This window comes from Saccostrea cucullata, unplaced genomic scaffold, assembly GCF_032062105.1.
Source record: "Saccostrea cucullata isolate Sc308-1 unplaced genomic scaffold, CSIRO_AGI_Scuc_v1 ctg150, whole genome shotgun sequence".
In the NCBI taxonomy this organism is placed as follows: Eukaryota; Metazoa; Mollusca; class Bivalvia; order Ostreida; family Ostreidae; genus Saccostrea; species Saccostrea cuccullata.
In genome coordinates this window covers 42,825-67,827 of record NW_026927183.1, presented here as the reverse complement: position 1 = coordinate 67,827, position 25,003 = coordinate 42,825, and the positions used below count along the sequence as shown (strand labels likewise).

Below are 25,003 nucleotides of genomic sequence, written 5' to 3'. Positions count from 1 at the left end.
AGGGGTTATAGTAGATAAGATCAAGAGCCACTTTCGGCCTTATTTGGCCCTTAGAATTTCTGAAACAACAAAACCGATCAGTTTAGGTTTCAAATGCAGTATTTATCACTTGGAGTGTTGGTGACAACGTAAAGTATCTATTAACCGTGACGTGATTTGCCATCTAGTCAATGCATTATGACGTCATAAAATGCGTCATTTTCCTCAAATCCTGTAAATTCCTTTGAAAATGACCTAAAGTTGAAGCATTTTTTCAATATTTCATATAGAGCACAACCTCTTATCCAAAATATGCAAATACATAACGAAAGCTCTATTTCTGAAGATCAAAAAACATGTTTTATTTTTTGGATCATGGGCTGAGCTCATATTTTAATTCTTTGCTGAAAGTAGTCAAATAAGCATGTTTTCTGCAAATTTTAAGAACATTACAGTTTCTCAAACCTGTTTTCCAATATCTTGATTCTCAAAACAAAATTTTATTATAGAAAATGAAAGCACCAAGTGTCTAATTTATTTTGATAGTTAATTAATTGATATAAGTACAGGGCCATTTTATGCATAAGATGGCTCTTGCTCTTTGTTTTCTAATTATTGATTGAAGAATACATACATGTACCCTTGTACAGATGCTGAAGACCACTTTTGAAACTTGCCATAAAGGTTTTTTAATAATTAACAAGTTCTGCAATACAGCATAAAAAAATCCAGAAACATATTTAGTATCCATAAATATTTTATCATCTAAACTTCCATGATATTGGATTTTGAGTAAAAACACTTATGAATAAACTATGACCCGAAATTTCCTAAATGGGATTTTATTGGGCTGTGCTATAAAACTGGACTGAAGCTGTAATAAATTTGTGTGTGTTTTACAGATTGAGTCAGCTGATGCCTGTCTGGTTCTGGCCAATAAGTATTGTGAGGATCCCGACCAAGAGGACGCAGCCAACATAATGAGAGTCATCTCTATCAAGAACTTCCACGCTGAGATTAAAGTCATTGTACAGCTGATGCAATACCATAACAAGGTGATTAAAGCGTTTATGTGCTGGCGAACAATAGATGAGAGCTGCACAGAGCTGGAGGAAAGAGACTCCATGAAAATAAAATCTGATCCTACAGTCTAGCACTGCTCTGATTAAAGTATAACAGAATGTAAAGTCTGCATCATTTCAGTAGAGTATCAAACCTATTAATCTAATTACAAAAAAGCTATTTGCAAAATGAACCAAAGTGAAAAATAATACAAATTTTAAAGTACTTTTCAAGAGTTCTTCATATTTAGTGTTCAATGATTAAAAATAAGTCAGCTATAAACTGCCATAGTTTATGGAAATAGGTCAGCTAGCTGACATAGTTTATTTTATAGACTTGGAGTTATAGAAATGAACTGTACATGATTTCTTGTTAGTCACACTCTCTTGGGAAATTACTGAGAAAAACACTTCATCTTGAGAATGGTGATGAAATTAAATTGAAATTGTACTCAAGGATAGACATAAACTGAAGGACAGATGATACAAACAAAAAATGGATGCCTGGATTGGTACATGTATATTTTTTTTTGAACTATTAATTTCATTGCAAATAATGAAAATAATAAATTTCTAGAATATGAAGAAATTGTAAACATTCTGTAATGTTCAATATTCTACCCTTTTGAAACCATCCTTATTATTCTATACAAATATCTTTCACTTCAAATTCCATTTTTGTGCAACTTGGAATAAAAAATTAAAAACTACTCAGTGAAACTTTTTCATTTTATTCATGAAAACATGACACAAGTGGTTATTTTCAAAATTTTTGACAAAAGTTTGTATCATCTGACCTTAACTTCACTTTACAAATAAGGATAGGACAACAGTATTTGAAGTTAAAGACATTTTTTTTTAGCTACAAACAAATGGGACCACAAACAGTGTTGATTTCATTGTAGTACCTTAATCTCTTCTCTTACATTGCACACTAAATCTCATGTCTTTTGCTGTACGATCTACTCAAATCAATTCAGAAGATTCTTAAATATTTTATTTTTTTCATCATTATATATTACGTCCTTGAAATGGACACAAAGTGTTACAATTGCTACCAATGGACAGCTTTTGTAGATTCTCCAAACCTGTCAGCTCCTAAATCACAGCTTTCACATCCTTCAGAAAGCAAGTGAACTGTAATGGCATTTTGATGATAGATATTGTAATTTTCTTTAGAATATTTCTTATTATTTTGTTCATCAATCTTGTTTTATTGCTTTCAACACAATGCTTTGATGGAGAAGCTAAAAAATAATGACTTATTTCTGTGATTTATGACAGTAATAATTGCCGTGAAATAATATTGTGGAAGATTTCTTGAGAGCAAGCTATATATTAATTCATAGATTTCCTCAGGGAATATTGCAATCTCAAAATATTTCTGAAAAATGGATATACATGTACAATAAATGAAGATACATGAAAGCTTTAATTAAGCATGAGATTGACTTTGCACTGCTCATGAAATCTTTAAACTAGAGGGAGTTTGGGTATGAAGTCTTTCCATTTCTTGAACACTAAATAGTTTAGGTCTTACAAAATACATTTACGATTTCCATTGATAATTTTCAAAATATTCTTATAGTATCATGTTCTCAGACCAAAAATATTTTAAAAATCAAACATTAAATGGGGATTGGAATGGATAACAAATAAAAGAAAATCCTGTTCAATAAAGGTCACATGCAACATGGATTTTCTTTGCTGCAACATCTGTTATAATTTTTATTTGCTTGGCTAATTATTCATACTGGGCAAAGTGAAACCTGTCTCACATGAATTTTGAGCTGATCATTCATTTAAGAACTTGCAGTATCAGAGTAATATATATCTCCAGATGTATCCAAATGTCATACTTATGCAAAGCTGGTCATAATAAACTGCAGAACTTATGTGCCTCAGTAATTACAACATAGTAAGAGAGTATTGAACTAAAGTGACAGCATGCAAGTGAAGTCAGAGTATTATTCATTCCTCAGGAAAGACAAGGTTGCTTCCCATATTTAGTATGTGTTTGACAGTACATAAATTTATAAACCAGTACAGTAAAACTCGTTTAGTACGAACATGGATATAGCGAATTCACGGATATAGCGAAGTTTTTCGGGGTCCCCGGCAAAATTCTTAACAAATCTTTGTAACATTTTACGGTTATAACGAACTCTGATATAACAAATTTATGGATATAGCGAACTGATTTTGAGTTCCGTTGAGGTTAAATATAATGAAATTTACATCTTTTATAACGAATTTTCAAAGATCTCAAAATTTGATAAATTGAACTGACTTTATTTTCTTTTAGCACTTGTATATAAAATTAAATTCATAATAAAACCTTTAGTTAGTTATCGAAGGTATGTTTTATAGGATTCGCTTCCCTGACATATTAATACTTGAAGGAAAAAACATGCATATTGCGATTTCGCTGTATATGGTTTTAAGAATTCGTTATACGGATATAACGAATTACGGATAAAGCGAATTAAATTCACAGGTCCCCAGGACTTCACTATAACCGAGTTTTACTGTATGTCTTTTCTCAATCTTGCCGGCTGAGTGAGCTTCAATAGATTTATAGTTTCTTGCAATTGTAGACTAAAAACTTCATGTTATTATATCCCACGCAACAAGCTGCGGGAGGTATAATGTTTTTGACCCATCTGTCAGAGTTTCAGTCAGTCAGTAAGTCAGTCAGTCTGTCAGTCCTGTTTTTTGTCAGGGCAACTCCTCTAAAACCGCTGCACACAATTTCGTCAAACTTTGCAGATATTTAGGACACAATGTGTAGATGTGCATATTACACTAAATTTATTTTACACTTAGATTTTTGGCCATATCTTGAATATGAAGATGAACAGTTTGTCAGCGCAACTCCTCATAAACTGTAGCACAGAATTTCATCAAACTTTGCAGATATTTAGGACACAATGTGTAGATGTGCATATTACCAGGAAATTCTGATTCCTTTATTTTTTTCCGGGAATTTCAGCACTTCCACTTTTGGGGGAGTGTGGGGTATGTGAGCTTGCTCACTTTTTCTTTCATTGTGAATCAAGGTAAGTGCATGTGTTATGCATCTGAGGGGATAGATAAAAAAAAGTGAGGTTTGAATTATTTCATCTTGTTTTTAGGCTTACTTGCTGAACATTCCAAGCTGGGACTGGAAGAGAGGAGATGATGCTGTGTGTGTAGCTGAGCTTAAGCTGGGATTTATAGCTCAGAGCTGCCTAGCTCCCGGCTACTCCACCTTAATGGCAAACCTCTTCACCATGCGATCAGACAAGCCTGTGAGTTATCTCCCTTTGTTTTACAGAGATACTGGTCCTTTGTAGTTAAAAATTTCCTATAAAACCTTGTGCTTTATGTGAAATGAATGTGAACATTTTAAAATCACCAAGCTGTACATGACGTGATGTTATCCATGCACAACTTAAAAGCATTGGTTGCATCCAATTTTTTTTTTTTGGTTATGATTTTCCCTCCTTTTCTCTGTAGTCCTGATGATCAAATACTCATTTAATCTGTAAGAAAGGTAATAAAATTTGTTTAGCATGAACATTGCTACAGAAGTAACATTAAAAAATCATTTAAAGTAATAAAAAAACTAACTTACACATCAATCTATACAACAGGGCAAATTTTCTGGTTTAGAGGTAATTCACAATAGTAGCATTAGAGATTCAGCACATATTTCAAGTCTGTAGAAAAATTAGCATATACCAAGCATGGCTTAACATTTTTTTTTATTTCTTTAATTATTGTCTAGTACATATATTAGATTTTATTAGATTTAGATAGAACTTTCATTAATTTCATTTATTTTTAGTACATCATTTCAACATCATGTTCATATTCTGTTAACTTTTTTCTTCTATTTTGATTTTAATGAGATTTTCCTTATTTTCACCTGTAGAAAGGTTACTTGAGATCTCTTCATCTATTGGTAAGCAGCCATGTTGTACTCACTGAGCATGCTCAATAAGTGATGCATAAAACTGCATCTGGAAAATGGAATGGGCTATATAAAAAAAACTAACTCTGTACACTGTACATTTGCTTTAAGATATTTACATGTGTATATGTACCAAATATTGATCTGACTATAAAAACTATATCAAATCAATATCACATTATGTTGGCAAATACAGATCTTGTAAACAGACAATAGAATACATAAGTATTTTTTAAATCCCAGTATATACAATACTATTTTGGAAAGTAAAATTTCATCATTCAATTTTTAATTAAAAGTGTGATCTCATTTTGCAGTTTTCAAAGGTAGGGAAATAATGTAAACTCCTAACAAAATGCTTCCAAGTTATTGGGACTATGTATTTATCTAAATCTATCATATATCATTCATTGTCCTCATCACCATAAATACAATCTTTTTACTTCTGATTTAAAAATGAAACTGAATGTATACTTATCTCTTAAAAGCAAACCAAATAATGACAGAGCTTTGCAGCATGGGAAGTGTACCATTGTACTATGTAGTATAATGTACAGTGCCGGTATTTCAGGGCTTTATAAATTGGCTGTCCCTTCATGTGATCTGACCAATTATATCCTTTCCCACCTGTTTATTGCAGTATATTAGCTGTGGTCTAGTCAATTGCTTGGAATGGCTGTGATGACAGCAGTGAAATGGCTATTGAACTATATTGTATGAAAATTTATAATACTCATTAATTATAATAATGTGTCTTACAACAGTGTCAAATATTATGGACATGTCGGTATGAGTTCGAAGTCCTAATCACTTTTTCTTTTTGCAGTTTAACTTCTATATCTTGAAGTTTTTCTTGGTCCAATAGAGTCTATGATATTATGATGTGACTGTTCTTTATACTCCAAACAGGAACACATCTTGATAGAATTCATGAAATTTACATGTATTTGTTAATTTCTGGATAAAAATGATTTTTATCTGGACTCTGTCTTTGTGGGTAATTTTAGAAAGGAATGGAAGGAAATAAAGACAAAAAAAATGCAGCTTACAAAGAGTCATGATTGTCCAATATGGTATATTGGTATTAAATGTTATAAGAATACATTGTAACATAAGAATACTTGATTTATGTACATATATACACTATAAATGTATTCCTTACTATAGGTTGCTAAGAATCATTTACATGTGTTCAGAGTATTTTATAAAAACAATGCATGTCCATATACAGCTTGCTTTACTCTACATTCCAATTTCCTCCCTCTGCATCCTTTAGTTGTCAACATCCTTTATGTTATGTTGCTGATTCTGAGCTTTTGTGTTTACAGGCCACGGACATGCCCCAGTGGCAGTGTGATTACATGAGAGGCACCGCGATGGAGATGTACACAGAATATCTGTCCAGTTCCTTCAACTCAATGACATTCCCAGAGGCAGCAGAGTAAGATCTCAACATTCTAACAGATTTCAAACCTTTACTGTTCACTAAAACACTGAAGGACAAGAAAAATTTGATGTTGTTGCTTTTTTCAAGTCATTTTAGAATTGGTCTCCTTATAGCATTTAGAAATTGGGAGAGCTATTTTGGATTGTAAAACCAAATCCTCAAGCTATATAGGATTTATTCCATTGCCACAATAGGCAATTGCTATACCTAACTTGGAAACTACGAACCAGTTTCTGAAATGAACAATTATTGATTTTAACCATTAAGGGATTCCAATGACAAAGAGAATGACAAAATAGTTAAAAAAAACTTCAGTCTGTAATCATCAGAGACTTTGGAAGTTGAAATCAATATCTATAAATATGCCCTGATTTTTGCAGGCTTTGTTTCTCTAAGCTGAAGCTGTTGTTATTGGCAATAGAGGTCAGACAGGAAGACGGAAGGGAGAGCACTCTGGCGATCAATCCAGGGAGTAAGATAAAAATAGAAAACGCCACCCAGGGCTTCTTCATAGCCGAGTCAGCGGAAGAGGTCAAACGGTGAGAAGGGATGTTGATGTATGAGAATAAAAGTTCATGATTAGAAGGCTGTTACTTAGTTAGAAGGGTCTAACTTTTTTTATCTGTTTTCTTACATACATTGACTGCTTTTAGGGCATTTTATTACTGTAAGTCGTGCCATGCGGAGGTGACTGATGTTAGAGCCATCAAGAAATGCCGCTGTAGACCTCGTAAGTCTTATCTTTATATATAAGTCTTATATAGGTAATAACACTGCATATTTCATATTCCATAAATGCATTTTAAAGTTTTACATTTTGAATGAATGAATGATCATAAGTTCACATAATTCCAAATGCTTTTATCATTGAAAATAAATGTTGCTATTATTTATGATCATGTATAGCTGTGTATTTGTATAAAAATTATATGCAGTAACATTTGTTGACATCATGAAAGATAACATTAAATTTGCTTTTTTGTCTTTGTGAATATGATTTTTAAACATAGCATGTTGTTTCTGGGGTGTTTGAAGCTTGTGTACTAACGGTTTGACTCTTTGCTTCCCTGCTAGTGGCCCAGTTTAAGAAAGGAGTGACTGCCGTTATAGGTGAATATCTCAATACAATCTTTCTATCAATGCTCAGATATTGTCTTGTGTAAATGTTTTTTTTTATGTATAACTTTTAGATTAAAGCATTTTATATAGGAACAATTTAAGAGTAAATAACTTTTTTTCAGGAAAGTTTAGATTTATATTGAACAAATGATAAATTGTCTTTGATGTATTCATGTATACTATAGTACATGTATTCCTGAACTGTTCTGGCTGACAGCATTTCTTTTATCCTAGGTATTGCACAAATGCAACCATGTACTCATGTGATGCTTTTTTTAATGTGATTTATTTGCAGCTACGTATTATTTGTAAAAGTATTATCAATAATGATATATTCTACAAAAAGTTGCATCCACGTGATAGTACATCCATTCAGATGTATATTACTGTACACTATTCCAAAAAAATGTTTTCTCTCTGTGTTCAAAAAATTCTCAATCCTTTATTAGCAAAAAAGAAAAAAAAAACATGAGAAGTTAAAAGATTTTCATTAGAATAGTTTTAACATTAGGTCATTTTTGACAAGCAATGAGATGCCCAAGTTATACTGTAAAACTTGGGTTGGGACAGTTTACACTTTATAAACTGCAAAGCAGTTTATAAGAAAGTGTAAACTGCCCCAGCCCAGGTTTAGCAGTTTAACTTGGGCTGCTATTTATTTCATTCCTTATAATTTAATTTTTAATCATTAAGTATTGAAAACAAGACAATTTCTCCCTCAAAAACGTCTTCAAATTGTTCATATTTTAAACCTAACGTCAAGTGGATTGATACGTTTTTGACGTATATCATTGTGACGTAGGCAACCCAGATTATACAATTTAGATTAATTTTCTAGCCAATTAAATGATGCGTTACAACCAAAATTAAATTATGTACTGATAAACCTAAGTTAAGCCTCTCTATCATCAGTGGGTGTCCTCAACCTAGCTGCAAGTGAATGTTATGTTGCCTTGATTGGGTTCCTTGTTTGCATATACATTCTTAAATATTGAGATTCTGTAAATGAGGTGTTATGTGCATGACAACTGCATGTTTCTATATAAATGTTAATTATATACTGTGCAATAGATTGTATAAGATGATATTTGAATTTTAGGATTTGGGAACAAATTAGGTGAGAGACATGGAAAGTCATATCGGTGCAATATTGCATGTCCTGACACACTGAACATTTATAACATGTATATCTTTAGTTGACTTCAGATTAATTATTTTTGTTTGATAAATACAAACACAGAGTGTATAGAAAACCTTCTAAGTGATTTTATTACCTCTTGCATTGCTAAAATGTAAATCTGAGTTTAATCTAATAGTACCGGTAATTAATTTCATCATAATAAATGAATTCTTTCCACTATTACAGTGTTTTTAAAGAATTATTCTCATTTTTCTAAAAGTGGATATAAAAATCTTTTAGGAAACTATAATGGGAGGATGGGAATTGATCAAGTAATGCATTATGATACTTTTAAGAACATAAATTTTTTTGAAATTTTAATTTGACAGAAGGTTTGCCGAGATACGAAAATAATATGTTGCTTCTTATGAAGGTTTTTTGACGTAGTGATACAAGCATGCTCTGCATGATGGGGGTTTCTAAGGTTTGGTTTTACAACTGGAAAATTATTGGAAATGTAGGTAAAATGTTATTTTTGAAAGACAAAAGTGAAAACACATAATTTTAAAACACTGTCAGTTAAATTATTTATATCTTATTTCAGGTTCATTAAAACCTTATGTAACCTGCACACATTTATTGTCATTTTCACACTTAGTTAAATACAGGTTTTTTGCAATTTGATGGAAGGTTTGCCCTGCAGGGCTGATATGGATTTGCGGGGCTGATAAATATCAATATGTTGCTTCTTATGAAGGTTTTTTGACGTCAATATCACACCCTTAGTAAATTAAACCACAAAAACAGTACTTGTGATCATACACAATTTTTGGTGGGTTCATATTCTCTTAATTTTAAATTTTTGAAAAAAAGGTAAATCTTGATTTACAAATACATGTAATAATTGATTTTAAATTACGGATTGAGTGCATTGAAATAGAAGTAGAAACAAACCCAAATCGTATGAGACAATAGATCATGTATATTTTAAAACACTGTCATGATTATTTAGTTATTTCTTTTTAATTTGTTCTGTATTTTATTACTAAGTATGTAATAAATATAAAACATTTTCCATAAACCTTATGTAACCAGCACACATTTATTGTCATATAATATATTTAACACCTAATTTATTAATCTATATATAATAAAATGGTACATTTGTGCTAACTGATGCATGTTGTAATTATAGCTACTGGCAGGTTTAGGAAGTACAAACTTAATCAATCCTGGAGACAAAAAGTCAGTTCATTCCGCTATTGTGAGTGCTAAAGAAATACAAGTGAATACAAAGCTTTATTAACCTGGCTAGAAAAGAAGCATTTAGTGTTCACAGCTATAAATATTGGGCGCTGCATTAACCCTTAAAAACTTGCTTAAAGGGCTAAGCTTGGCAAATGAGTTTGGAGATGGGCATATTCTAAAACATGGCTTGATTTAGCACATTCTGACTGTATATTTAGAAATTTTGTTTTTGTACTAAGAGTTTTTATTGAAATATAGCCATGCATTAGGTTTCTTCTACTGCATCTAGTATAGAAATAATATCTTTAATATTATTTATAATCTTTACTCTTTATTAAGCTTTAGATTGACTTAGAATTAAAATTATATTAGGGGTACTTATAGGGTATAGGGTTCAATACATCAGAAAACTACATCAGTAATCATGACACAACATGATATAATCTAGAAATCATGATCCATTGTTGAGCTGGTCTTGTGTGATCTATCACTGTTATATGGATATGGTTGTGTGTTTGTTCATTCACACAGTGATTTGGTTGGATATGTATTAATTTTTCATTTGAAGGTTTTAAAAAATGCAGTACATGTATAGTATAATGAAATATAAATTTATATTCTTGGAATATAACTAGCGTTATTGAAAAAAACAAACAAATGCATCATTTTCATCATTTCTACATCATAGACACTCTGAAATGTAACAGATTTGACTTTTAAAAAAGGAGCTTAGCTTTGAGATGTAAACTTAATACTGTTAGTAACAGTTTGTTTTTACCATGTTAGTTACATATTTATCTACATAAAAGAAAACTCACAGCCAGAAAACTTTTTCTCATTTATCTCACTGTCAATGAATTGAGATTTTAGAACTCATAATTCTGATTTTGAATATATTTTAAAAGATATTTGAGCTTTATCCTTATATCTGTTTATATTTTCAAAATGAAATGTATCTGTCTATCTTAATTGTTGTACATGTATATCCATGTGATATTCAGTTTCTACGTATTTATTTGAACCATGTTTTTCTTTTGTAGCTGCAAATCCTTTACTGAGTAAGAAAGATCGACCAGCCTCAGGGTCAAAGGACAAGGCGGGGGGAAATGTCTCCAATCCCCTGATGACAGGGTAATTATGTGCTTGATCTATATTATCGTACAGGCTGTAAGGCATCAAGTTACTACAGTTATATATATAATGTAGGACAAGAAAGAAAAATTAATATTGTGTACTTATTTCACAGGGAAAATGTTGCCTCCGTTTTATTTTCGCCCCTTTCGCCCTAGCTTTGGTTGGACGAATTTAAGACGGGGCAAAAATGGTTGCAAGTTTAAAAGGGCGAAAATAAAGCAGGGTGAATATATATACCCTGTATACAGTATGCAATTCAGTTCTTTTTTTTTTTTCTTCTTTAAATACCAATACTTTTATCAAAGTCGATGAAAATATGAAATTCAAACATAATCGGTTTTGTATGATTGATTTTAAGTTTATTGTTCTGATGTTCCTAATATCAATTTTTGAATTCCTGTACAGAATATTAGAGGACATTCAAGTGGTTGAATGTAGACATACATTTCAATGTTTCCTTGAAAACAACTTTGACAAATAGTGCCAATGAATTGTTAATTTTATGTCTACTGTGTTTTTATTTTCTAGAGAAAAGAGGATATCATTTTCTTTAGGCAAAACTGAGAAACTGACCAAGCATATGTCTATGAAGGGTCCGCGACTTGCCATGTAACTAGGTTTTGTCTGGCATGTGTCTTGTCCCAGAAAATTTACTGCTTACTAATAATACAGAGATTGGCTTACTTTGTGAAACCATTGCATCCATTTTACTGTGTATAAGTCAATGTTTCTTTATTCTTAGTGATGGACTGGAAAAAAACTTGCGTTATAGATAGGTCAATACTTACAGCATTTGTATTTAACATGCTTCATGATTCAGGATAGATGAATAATTGAATTAATTTGTTAAATAGCATGCATATGTTTGAGTCCATGGTCGATTAGTTTTTAGCTGGCTTATTGGGTTCGCAGTTGATCATATTCAGTTTATATGAAACAGTAACTTAGTGTAACAGATATCAAATGATACCCTCCCCAAAAAAAAGAGAGATTTAAAAAAAGCAGTCCTAAACTATAGTTGTGTTATCCATGGATTGTGTTCTAGGAAAAAAATGAATTAACTTGTACTTGTACAGTGTATTTTTCTTCTTCTGTTGAGAGATTTAGATTGTTTTTATGTTTTAACTAATATCCAGCTAGTCAATACTTAGCCTGATGTTGATAATGTGTTAGAGGAGCATGTTTAGCAAACATTGGGAAAATCTTAGGAAGCAAAGAATCTCTTATTAAGTAACACTTGTAGATGCTGAGCTTTATTAGAAACTACATATACTAAAAAAATGTCACATAAACATATTCATATAGGGTTTCTGTTTTCAGAAAAATCACAAAATTTTCGTGGGAATCAATAATTGTTCCTTACAAAATGCCATGTAAAACCTAGTGCAGTCTAATTTAACCTTGTAATTTGAGGTGGCTTGTTTTGTTCTATATTTCCCTGTACCTGCTGGTAAATTGAATTGCTCGTTAATTATTTGTGCATTGTTTGTATTAATCCACAGGGCCATAGCAAGCTTGTTGTCAAAATCCAAAGAGAATCAGTAAGAATTGGCACTTTGTTTGTGGGTCTGCATGTTCATTATTGTCACTACAGGAACTTGATCATGCCTCCTTCAGTGCGTCATTTTGTTTAAAATTCTTACAGTTTATGTTAAATTGTAAAAGGCCGTATTAATCTATGAAGACAATTAAGTTTCCAGACCAGAGACATTAGAAAAGGAAACTTTATTTTTTTCAAATTGATGACCAAAAATATTTTTATAAAAAATGCAAACATAAGCAAAAGAAAGCTGTCAGAGAAAGTTTTATAAGAGTACCTGTGAAACACAACTGGAATTTCATCTTCAAAAAATTTGATTCACTATAATCATAGCAAAAAGAAGGTGAATGTATTGAAAAAAAAATCAAAGGCATTATTTTTCCAAACTGGTCTAAATATAACTTTTTTTCACGTTCTGAGTATTCAAAAGTGTTTGTTCAGAGGCAAGTTCCTTTGTTGTCAAAATTAATGTGGAATAAATGAATGCATTTTCTTTGAGGCATGACAATGTGTATTACCATTGATATTGAGTTTTACTAATTCATGTACATATTATAATTACCTATGCATTCAGTTTTGGAACAGCAAATTGAAAGAAATAATGAAATAAAATTACTATTTTTTTCATATTAGAAAGACACAGTGTATTGTAAATTAAGTAATGCACACAGAATATGATTAAATTTTTTTGTAAGCACTTTAGTTAGTCCTAAAGTTTTACTTTGCAGAAAGAATTTTGAGCCAATTAATTTCAAGTTTTGGGGATTCCAGAAAAAAAATTATAGGGAGAAGGCAGTATAAAAAAAATTCTGCCATTTCAGTATTTTAAAAATGATTAATCTCCTGTTTATCTAGATATGTGAAGATCTAGACTTTTTAAAATTTTGAGCTTTTGGTTTGGTTTTTAGTGCAATTTCAATTAAATTTTCAGGTTAAACTTTTAATTTGTTGGGTTTTACTGTACGTGTACTTAAACAAGTGGGCTTCATATTTTAGCTGCTTTGTTGCAAACATTGATGCGCTAATTCATGAATACCACTAAGAAATCATATATGAATACAATATACAGTGAAGAAGTGTGTAGTGCTAATTCATGAATATGCCATAACTCCATATCTAGTACTTGCACTAAATTTTGAATACACCAATTTATGTACATGTACAGTATTTTGAAACATTTTCACAAATGACAATTGTTTCAATTTACATTACACTGTCATACAAGAAACTAGCATATTTTAATAGGCACCAAATCTTGCTCAATCTGGATCGTATATCTCATATTCTTATTAGATATATGTGAGGAGTTTTATTATCACGCAGTTTTGTGATACGCATAATAGTTAATACACAAAATAAAATAAATCACTTTTATTCTTTATTGATGAGAGACATGTACATGTTAAAACTCTAGATTAACACTCCAGATGTGAATGATGATCTGAAGTCAGTGAGTCATTGTGTGATACATGTGTTAAGTACTCCTGTTAAACATGTTAAATATGGAGTCTACAGAACTTGACAATTTCGCAGTATAGTACTTAATATAATATTCTGCTGTACTATTTATAGGCCAACCACCCCCACCACCGCTATCCTCCCGACCCTCACACAAGATCCTGTGCCCCAAGACACCAGCGTAGCGCCGGGAGAGGAACCCAGGAAGTTTGATTCCACGGGGATGTTCCATTGGTGCCCAGCAAGACCTCTCATTGAGGCCAGAATGGTGGGTTCTACTCAAAAAAATCATTTAGAAATGCATATGTCTATCTTACTTAGCAGTTGTTTAAGTTTAGAAATTGAGCATCATGTACAACAAAAGTAAATCTAAAAATATATATAAAAAATACATAACAATAAATCCATGCATATAAGTTTTTGTTTGTAGCTAGTGTTTAGGAGAGAATAACAATTTTTTTAGCCAGTCAAGAAGTGTCCTAGCATACAGTGTTACAGAATTTTTTTTTTACAAATTGAGTGTACATCACTGGAGTTGTTTCCTCTGCTTTATAAAATGGGTGCAGTTGCTGGTATAATTGGTGTATTGGTGGTGCATTATAAACACCTTACTGTTGATATATGCTTATATTTTTTTTAAGCTAGAAGAATTCCAGTTACTATATTTGATTTTATCTGAATACTCTGAAAATGTGACCAAATGTTTCACTAAACATGAAAAGAAGTATATTTTACCTTTAGCACACCGATGTTGAAAACATTGGCGAGAAGGCCATTGTGAGTAGTGTATTCTTCACTGTGTGACTGTATTAACTTTCCATGTGCTGTAATTTAAGCCTTCAACATTTCTAGTAGTGGATATAAATATCCCCACCAGATTAAAAAACTGAAAAATGTTAAGATCCATTAGTACTTTCTTTAACTTAAAACTGAAAACTGAATAATTAAATTTGCTGTTCTATCAATAAAAGTTACAATCATATTGAAAAATTTCAAATTACAAACTTTCCTGCCTAGAAAACTGATGATGAAATTGAAGGTGAGAAACCCAAAGTAAGTAGTAGACTTAATTTGTACACAGTGTGAGTTTTTGGAGTGTGTTACAAGTTCTCAAGAGTTTTGATTTTCATTTCAGAAAAATTGTACATTTGAAATGCTCATATTGTAAAATGATCTAATTCATCACCTCAGTAACTTAAATTTGTTTAGCTTTTTGAGGATTTAAAAGGTCTCTATCAGTGTGCACATCTTTTGTCAAGGAGGAAAATAAAGTCCAAATATCAAACAATTCTGACTTTTCAAATTTGGTTGAGACTATTTGGTAGAAAATTGTGCATATTCAATTAGATTATTTCTGATGGATATGTTTTCTAGATTTAATGTGCTCAGATTTGCTGTGTTTTCTCTTTTGAGTTGATCAATGCCTTTATCAAGAGGGATTTCTATTCTGTTAATGTTTAAGAGCAAATACATGCACTCATGCTACATATTGCAGACAGTACTGTAAAATAATGGTTGAATTTTATGTTCTCATAAATTTAGTAATCGTGTGGTTTGAAAATTTATTCATTAATATTCAAATGAATAGCAAATATATGCTGTCTCCCAATAATGTACATGTAATTAAGAAGCAGAGGAAATATGACAGGCAATTTTACACAATATTTGAGCAAGTTTATAAGGAAAAAAATCTTTAAAAATCTCCTCCAGGAATAGGAAAGCCAAATTAGGCAATTTCAATATCTCCTTGTGGTATAAATTCAAGGCTGGTTGAGTTATAACCCCATAGGGCTACCTCAGAATCACAGTATGGGGATAAAATGAACATCAGAATATACAGAAAAAATCTGTAAAATTCCCCTGTTTTAATGGTAACAAAATTTAAGTGCTTTTCACACTGCTTTTCTACAATAGTTTGTGTACAAGCTAAAATTGACAAAATAATACATTTCATTTTTAAGACTCAAATGCACTAATTTAAGAGTGTGCTAATTAAATGAAGAGAAAGATTGAGCTTAATTTGATCGCAATGAATTATTTACATTTATAGTATTCAGGTAAGCAATTTGGTCCATGGGCCTCTTGTTTTGAAAATAGAAAGGTCATATTGTATCATTGCTATGTCATAGTTTATTAAACAGATGTATTCTTTATCAACTGATAAATTACGGAACCTGTATTTCATTTATGAATTATTTAAAGTTCTGAAATTTATAAGATATCAAGGAAAACAACTTTAGGTTGAAAATTCCATAGATCTGGAAATTTTACTGTTGATAAATTTTTAACAATTTTGTGCATTTTGACCCAAATTTGCAATAATAAATTAGCATAAAATTTTTCAGATTTATGGTATTTTAGAGATATTTGGATATGTTTCATAACTGATGCACAACTTTAAGAGCTGCATATATTATACTATGTTTTAAATTTGTTATAAGAATGTTACATTTGATGATTGATTTTACAGGACCGGGATAAAGCCTCCGCCACAGTCCTATGTAACCACGTGGTGGTGTGTCTCTTTGCGGATGCTAACTCTCCATTGATTGGTCTGAGGAACCTAGTCATGCCACTACGAGCCAGTAATTTCCACTACCAGGAACTCAAACATGTAGTGATTGTGGGAAATCTGGAGTACCTAGAGAGGGAGTGGAGAACACTACAGAACTTCCCCAAAATTACCATTCTAGCTGTACGTATTGAGATCAGTGTGAAAAAGTTGAATCGTACTTTTACCTAGAATTAGTCCTCATAGTCCTTATATATATTTGCTCCAGTGATTTGCTAGATTACATAGCAATACTTTTGAAGCTACATTCCTCTATAGTAACTTCCAGGGGCTCGTTTTACAAGGAGTTTATGTCTATTATAAGACTAAAGTTTATTGTAAAATTTTGCAAAGTTAATTATTATACCTCTACTGATTTTTTACTATATAAAAGTAAATCGATATATTTTGCTGATTTCCTGAAAATCACCGTGAATAAACCGATTCCCTGCAAAACAGACTCGATTCCCTGAAAAAAAAGTACGTTTTTTTGATGAACTGATACACACCTATTCGGAACACTTAGCATTTTCTTTCAACTTACGACAAATTTAAAAATGTTCCGAGTAAACTCATGAATATTCATTAATGAATCGAAATGCATCGCGAGTCATGGTCCCATATCAATCAAAAAGAACCAGTTTACTGGAAGCGAACGATAACAGAAATATGGCGAGCTCTGATTTGCGTAATGTGTGTCGATTTTACTTAAAAACTCGGACAATGAACTGATTTATTGATAAAATGGAATTTCTTTCATGACTGTATTCTGTTTTTGTCGTATTTTTTATCTATTCCTGTTGGAATTAAACATTGTTACAGAATACAGTATTGAACATAACTTTTTCAAATGTCTTGTTTGTATCGGTATAATAAAACAGTTAAAGTATATCATTGAGGGAGTCAGCAAGATTCCAGTTCCCCTCGAGCAAGCCTATTTCCCTCGGCGCAAGGGCCTCGGGAAATAGACTTGCTCTTGGGGAACTGGAATCTTGCCGACTCCCTCAATGATATACTTTAACTGTATAATGATTTTGTTTAAATTGATAGCATAAAATTATCTTTACAATACATATATTTCTAAAGGAATAAAACCATTTTCTATTAAATATGATTTATATTTGTATGTTCTTTATCAGGGTTCTCCATTGAACCGAGCTAACTTACGAGCAGTGAATGTGAATCTCTGTGATATGTGTGTGATATTATCAGCCAAAGATAAGAACTTGGACGATCCCCATCTAGTGGACAAAGAAGCCATTTTATGTTCCCTCAACATCAAGGCCATGACCTTTGATGACAGTATGGGACTTATACAGGCCTCCGCACAGCAAGCACCAGGTAAATGTGCCTTATACAGGTCAATTAGCAAGCACCAGGTAAATGTGTCTTATACTGGCCTCCGCTCAGCATGCACCAGGTAAAAGGTCTTATACAGGCCTCCGCTCAGCAAGCACCAGCTAAATGGTCTTATACAGGCCTCCGCTCATCAAGCACCAGGTAAAAGGTCTTATACAGGCCTCCGCTCAGCAAGCACCAGCTAAATGGTCTTATACAGGCCTCCGCTCAGCATGCACCAGCTAAATGGTCTTATACAGCCTCTGCTCAGCAAGCACCAGCTAAATGGTCTTATACTGGCCTCAGCTCAGCAAGCACCAGGTAAATGGTCTTATACAGGCCTCCGCTTATCAAGCACCAGCTAAATGGTCTTATACAGGCCTCCGCTCATCAAGCACCAGGTAAATGGTCTTATACAGGCCTCTACTCAACAAAGCACCTGGTAAAAGGTCTTATACAGGCCTCCGCTCAGCAAGCACAAGGTAAATGGGTCTTTTAAAAACAGGCCTCCGCTCAGCAAGCACAAGGTAAATGGGTCTTATACAGGCCTTTGTTCAACAAGTACCAGGTAAATGGGTCTTATACAGGCCTCTGCTCAGCAAGCACTAGGTAAATGGTCTTATACAGGCCTCAGCTCAGCAAGCACCAGGTAAATTGTTCTTATACAGGCCTCCGCTCAGCAAGCACTAGATAAATATACAGCCCTCTGCTCATCAAGCACCAGGTAAATGGGTCTTATACTGCCCTCTGCTCAGCAAGCACCAGGTACACATGTACTTAGTTTAGTGGGTGTCCATCTTTGAAAAAAAATAATTATGTAACAGTTTTTGACATCTCTCTACAAACAGAGGAATTTTACATTACAAATTCACCAGTTACTGGCTATGCAAATGAAGAATTTTAAAACTACCTCATGTAGCTTAATATTTGTTTTAGTTTTGATGGGGATATTTATTGTTTCCTATCTTGTATTTTAGGGTTTCTACCCCCAGGATTCTCCCCCATAGGAAGATCTAAGAGGACCAGGAGGGGGTCAGTGTGTGGATCCAATGTCCCCCTCATCACAGAACTGGGTACACTTCTTATCCTCCATGTGACCTGTTATCCTCTGTCTGCAGATTTTATTTATTTACATAGTAAAATGCTATAAGATGGTTGCCTATTTTGAGCTGAGTCACAATAAATATATATCAAGTTCAAATCTTTTCAGCAATTTTTGACAGGAATTCAGCAAATATCAGAAAGAAATACCCATTGCTTTTGCAGTGCAATCGGAACATCTTACTGAAATCATTTATACATCCAGGGAATATAGACTTTATTATATGTTTCTTGTATTGATCTGAGTTGACATGGAATGTCTTACCTCTGGATTTTAATTTACAGCGAATGACTCTAATGTACAGTTTTTGGACCAGGACGATGAGGATGACCCGGATACTGAGCTGTACATGACCCAGCCGTTTGCCTGTGGAACGGCGTTCGCTGTCAGTGTGCTGGACTCACTCATGAGCACAGTAAGCAAAAATATTATCCTCATCAGGATATTTCTCTTCTTACTAGTTTTTGTAATATTTTGAATGAATTATTCTTGTAGTTGAAAGGAAGGCAAATTCTTGTTTCTTAACATTTCTAGTAAAATGGCAATTTAATTAAGGTATACCTTTGAAGAAATTCTGTTTTAGTTTCAATATCTGGAAATGAGTACACAGTTAACTGACTTGCCTAGTAATCTGACAATTGTGATATTTTTAATTAATTGATGCCCTGTAATTTAATAATTGTACTATTTGTAATTAACCTGTCATTTGTTGTAATATATTTGTAGAGTTATTTTAACGACAATGCCCTGACTTTGATACGGACCCTGATCACTGGAGGTGCCACCCCAGAGCTGGAACAGATCCTGGCTGAGGGGGCGGGGATGAGGGGTGGGTACTGTACCCCCAGTGTGTTAGCTAACCGGGACAGATGCCGTGTGGCCCAGGTCTCTCTGTTTGAGGGACCTCTGGCACAGTTTGGGGTAAGTCTAACAACTCCAGGTGAAGGACAGTCCGAAGCTTGTTACAGTAAAACATGGTTATAACGAACTTGCTAATAATGAATTGACACTTAAAGTGAAGCGATTTTCATTCCCCTTGGTTTTTTATGTGAACTGAACAGATATAATGAACTACGTTTATTATAATGAAGCAAAATCATCCATTTCTGGCACTTCTTTAAAAGCATGTTTTACTGCATTTGGTTTAATTTAGTTCATCCTGCTTGGAAAATGAAATGTAAAATATACATGTTATTAAAAGAAATTCAGATTAAACTGTCTTTGAAGCAATCACATCTGTGGGTATAACTTTATGTAAGAGTTTCTTTGACAGGAGGACGGTAACTACGGTCAGCTGTTCCTGTATGCTCTGAGGAACCTGGGAATTCTGTGTATCGGTCTGTATCGCTTCAGAGACACCAACGAATCCTCCTCTAGTCCCTCATCAAAGCGTTATGTGATAACCAACCCCGCAGAAGACTTCAAACTTCTACCGACAGATCAGGTAAAGCCAAAGAGGGATAACTCCTACACTGGTTAAGGAAACTACTAAATTGTCTCAGGTTTGGGAAGTGGTGTTAAAGATTGCACAAATGAAAAGTGAAATATTTTCAAAAATATCCTCTCTATTTTCCCAATTCCAAATAACTTGAATTTCCTTTTATTTCTGACACATTAAAGTGAATTTAAGCTTGCTGGTTTACCATCTTTTGAATGCCTTGATTGAGTGATATAAGATTAAGTACTAAGATGTTGATGTGATATTGGATTTGTTGATTTTTTCCCTTCCACCCTCAGGTTTTCTGTCTGGCTCCATGCAATCTGTCACAAAGTTCAAATTCTTCCCAAAAAGACAGAAGTAAGACCACCAATGTGTTTTAACATGTCCAGAACACTTTGCCACTGTTGTCCCTTTTGTGCAAATGTTGTCAATAACAGTAGCTTCGCAACAGACAAATCTTCAAAGTGGACAGATATTTATCAGAGAAAAATTCTAAGATAAATTCAAATTCAGCATTATGAAATTTCTAAAAAAAATATTTATTCTTAATTTTTTTTCTAGGAAAAAGAAAATCTAATAAAAAAGTGCCAAAAGTTAAGATGAAGAAAAAAAAAAGGCAATTATCATGACATTAATCACTGTTTTGTTTTGAAGAAAATTAAAAAAAATCAAAGATTGATTGTTCACTTTCTTAATGATGAATACACAGTGGCAGATGTTTGAATTCTCATTGTTGAGCCTGTAGGTTTGCTGGTTTGCTTTGTGGTGTGTTGAACAATTCACCCCTCTAGATCCACTCCTGATAGTCCCTTCAGTCTGTGATAGAGGATGAATTAGCCTCACCCTTAGCTGTTTGATGCAGTAGATACTCACCAATTCACCCACCTAGAGTAGACAACACACGCAAGGCATCACAGAATGATCTACGTAGAGTTGATAAAACGTAATAAAACTTTAAAGAATTAATGTAATTGATAGATTAATAAGATTATAAAGTATGGTACTGTATAGCTTATAATAGTGTGTGGGGGGGGATGGATTATATAGTTGATAACTAGGGGAACCCTAATTGGATTATATAGCAGGTCATGGGGTTCCCTCATGGATTTATATAGCTGATACATGGGATATCCTAGGACTATTTATAGCTGATAATGGGGATATCCTAAAACTATATATAGCTGATAATGGGGATATCCTAAGACTATATATAGCTGATAATGGGGATATCCTAAGACTATATTTAGCTGATATGTCCGATTTATAGGCTATATCTATAATATATGAATGGTATTTTATGGGAGTTAATCTCTTGTCAAAAAAATACATGTCCGACTTATAGGCAGACCGACGTATAAAATATATAGGTATTATATGCAGATTATCTTGATTGCTTTATATGTATAGCTTATTAAATACAACCGACTTATAGGCGAGTATATACGGTAATAATTGCAGATTATCTTGATTGCTTTATATCTATAGCTTATATGGTAGGGATACTCAGATGGCTTTATATAGTTGATAATGGGGGATACTGGCTTGATAGTGGACATGATAACCTCTAGCTTTATATAGCTGATAATTTTTGATTTTTAGCAAATTTGCGATTTCATTGCATTCGCAAAAATATTTTTCTATATATAGCTGAAATTGTAAACAAAGCAGTGGTCATTCGCAAAATTTTAAAGCTATATATATTAATAATGGGGGATTTTGACCTTAATGGCTCGCAAGGTTAAATCGACATAAAAATTTCCAGATCTTCATATATGTTTAGATTCAGAGTAATGTTCATTTTTACAGAACTGGCTGGTGAATTAAGCTGTATTTTACTAGTAATTTAAATAAGAGATCAGAATGTTATCTTGAAAAAAAGAAGATTTTAACATTCCCTGATTTAGTTCACAGTTTGTCACATAGTGTAATGTAAATTTGTTAAAAACCAAAAAAGGTATAAAATTCTTGTCTTGTTTTAAAAAAAATTCTTGAAAAGAGAGGAACACTTTTCACTTATACAAATCAAAATATTTTAAATGTAGCCCTTATGGCTAATGTTTCCAAGTAGGGATATCCAATTTAAAATGAACATAGAGGGAAAACAGTGTTCTTCTCAAGAACAGGGATTAGTTGATATGTTAAAACACAATTCAAAGAGCTTCAAGTAGTGACAGATTATGGTTGAGGTCGCTCAGGTAAGTGTTGTGGCCTTTGAACCTCGTATACCAGTTATAAACCGTATCCAAAGCAACCTGTCTATATAGAAAAGCAGCATATAGTTCCCGAAGGTATATATTGCATGCTGCATGATGTTGCAGTGTTGAGATTCTCTGGAATGTTGACCATGTTTATAGTTGTATACCAGCCTTTGTATGTATAACCCAGAATCATGACAATCCTCCACTGACATCCCAGCTCACACTTTATAGTTCCTTCATTGGACATTTACAGCATCCCCTGTTGGAAATTTACATATTATCATAATGATTAGTGATATTTTGTATGCAGTATTTCTATTAAAAGTATGTACAAGTATTTTAAACTTTTGAATTGTAAATGCCTGTTGCAATAAATTGCTAATTCTCCTTCAATCATTTCTGAATTCAGGTTATGTATACAGTGTAATAAAAAGTATCATTTATCAAAGTTTTATAAATACAAATTTTTGGGAATCAAATGAAAAATGGGAAAAGTTCAAGTAAAATTATATTAAGCATTTCATTATGACAGGTGTGGGGAAAAAAACTTGAGGAAGACTTTTTTTGGAAACATAATTAATTTTAGCAGAGGAAAGTTAATGAATATGTAATACATTGTATCTATAAACAGTATCTTCCTCAATATTTCATTATTTTCTGATTTTGGGACATATTTGTATAAAATTATGTCATACATCCAATGAAATGCTCATTCTTGTGTTCTCCAGCTCTTTTGCCTTCAGCCCTTCAAAACAACATCGAGCGATCAGCCTACAAGACAAGAGAGAGTGGAGGATGCTATACTGAAGCTAAAACGTGACATCAAGCACAATGTCCTTAACACCCAGGGGAGAGAACTCACAACGACGGCGTAATGAACTGCTAGTCAACGGCTGTGCTCTCACTTCTTACATGACATTAACTGTGTGTGTGTACTGTACATCGTGTGTAGATTCTGTCCTCACCTTGCTCACCATTGTTAGTGTTATAAAGAGACACAGACATTGTTTGTTGTTTGAGGGTTTGACCCTAAGTTACATTGTAAATGTTGCCTGTTCTTTTTTATAAGATGAGTTTGTGATAGTACAATGATAACAGAGAAGAATTTGAATAGACAAGGAACCTTTGTTGATGGAAATTTCTACACATTTTTTTATAAACCTCAATCAGTATTTTAATCTTAACCAGTTTTATAGATGTGTTTTAGACTGTGTCTATTTGTCTTCAATATGTCTGTACATAAATTTTCTTGCTTTGATTCTTTTTCCAGGATGGCAATAATGTGTGCACAGGTGTCTCTTTGTATTAAGGGGGCCGACTATAGTTTTATTGTGTGAAAACTACAATAGCGAAACTCTTTATTTTTATACCGTATATAACTTACATTAACTTCAGTGTACATCCAAAGTTTGGGGGAAATCTACCGTCCAGGTATTTTTGAGGGACCGTCTCAAAATACAGGTACATTTACTATAGGATTATATAGGAAAATGCCAATTTTTAGCACTTTAAAGCACATTATACAAATACTACAATAGACATTTTGTTCAAACTATAATATTTGATGAGTAATACTATATTATACAATATAAGTAAGAAACACACAATTCTACCGTCTTGTTAAGAGGGGGCATGTTAGCAAATCTTACTATTTTTATAGTATTACAAAATATGACGTACACAATGGATTCACATCAAAACATAATAAAAATATTGGAGATATTCTCAAATTTCTATGTTTTAAATTTCAAGAGTGTATGTTTATTACTTTTTCCTTAATAATACTTTTATTACCCCTTTCTTTAAGAGCTACAGATTATCATAACGTCAAAAACACACTGCAACGACGTCAACCTGTCTATCAATTGCAAAATCGGTTAAAAAATCAGTTATATGAAATTGTAATTATATTCTTATACCTATAATTTCTTAATTTTGTTTATTTTTCATAATTAATCAAAAAAAGTTGCATTAAAACGATAAATACTCTTTATTTTACTATGATGCGCGAAATATTGCACAATGGAAACTATAGTCGGCCCCCTTAAAAGAGAATTTTTTTCTCTTTGTTATCAAATTCAGTGCAGAACCAAGTCTTAAAAATAAGAGAATTTATTGAATATTTAAAAATACAAACTTAAATTTGTTTTTGTGTATGATTATCTTTGATCATTTTATTATATCTTTATATGGAGCTCTTCTTCTAATGGAGATCAAAATAGTCTAAAAATGGCCATGACCACCCAGCCTCTTTAAGTATTAAATTTAACACAGTTCAATGTTTGCAGGTGTTTGGGGTGATTTTAATTTAC

At 32.6% G+C, this 25,003-nt stretch overlaps 1 protein-coding gene across 14 annotated transcripts in view; it reads left to right on the top strand.

The window, feature by feature from the left end:
* Positions 1–23,751, top strand: part of LOC134273674 (calcium-activated potassium channel subunit alpha-1-like) — a 55,202-nt gene extending 31,451 nt beyond the window's left edge. Inside the window, exons 10-30 of one of the 14 annotated variants that reach the window (XM_062755866.1) lie at positions 882–1,034; positions 4,175–4,330; positions 4,957–4,986; positions 6,324–6,436; positions 6,823–6,981; positions 7,096–7,172; positions 7,517–7,552; positions 8,661–8,678; positions 9,877–9,945; positions 10,970–11,060; positions 11,592–11,672; positions 12,566–12,604; positions 14,176–14,329; positions 16,532–16,756; positions 17,752–17,953; positions 18,928–19,023; positions 19,337–19,467; positions 19,779–19,973; positions 20,326–20,496; positions 20,790–20,850; positions 23,420–23,751. In XM_062755866.1, coding sequence (XP_062611850.1) covers positions 882–1,034; positions 4,175–4,330; positions 4,957–4,986; positions 6,324–6,436; positions 6,823–6,981; positions 7,096–7,172; positions 7,517–7,552; positions 8,661–8,678; positions 9,877–9,945; positions 10,970–11,060; positions 11,592–11,672; positions 12,566–12,604; positions 14,176–14,329; positions 16,532–16,756; positions 17,752–17,953; positions 18,928–19,023; positions 19,337–19,467; positions 19,779–19,973; positions 20,326–20,496; positions 20,790–20,850; positions 23,420–23,511 — 2,349 coding nt within the window. In that variant the 3' untranslated portion in view covers positions 23,512–23,751. The remainder of the gene's footprint in view (positions 1–881; positions 1,035–4,174; positions 4,331–4,956; positions 4,987–6,323; positions 6,437–6,822; positions 6,982–7,095; positions 7,173–7,516; positions 7,553–8,660; positions 8,679–9,876; positions 9,946–10,969; positions 11,061–11,591; positions 11,673–12,565; positions 12,605–14,175; positions 14,330–16,531; positions 16,757–17,751; positions 17,954–18,927; positions 19,024–19,336; positions 19,468–19,778; positions 19,974–20,325; positions 20,497–20,789; positions 20,851–23,419) is intronic. The other 13 variants (XM_062755868.1, XM_062755869.1, XM_062755870.1 and 10 more) reach the window with 13 other exon arrangements.
* The last annotated feature ends 1,252 nt before the right edge of the window (positions 23,752–25,003 follow it).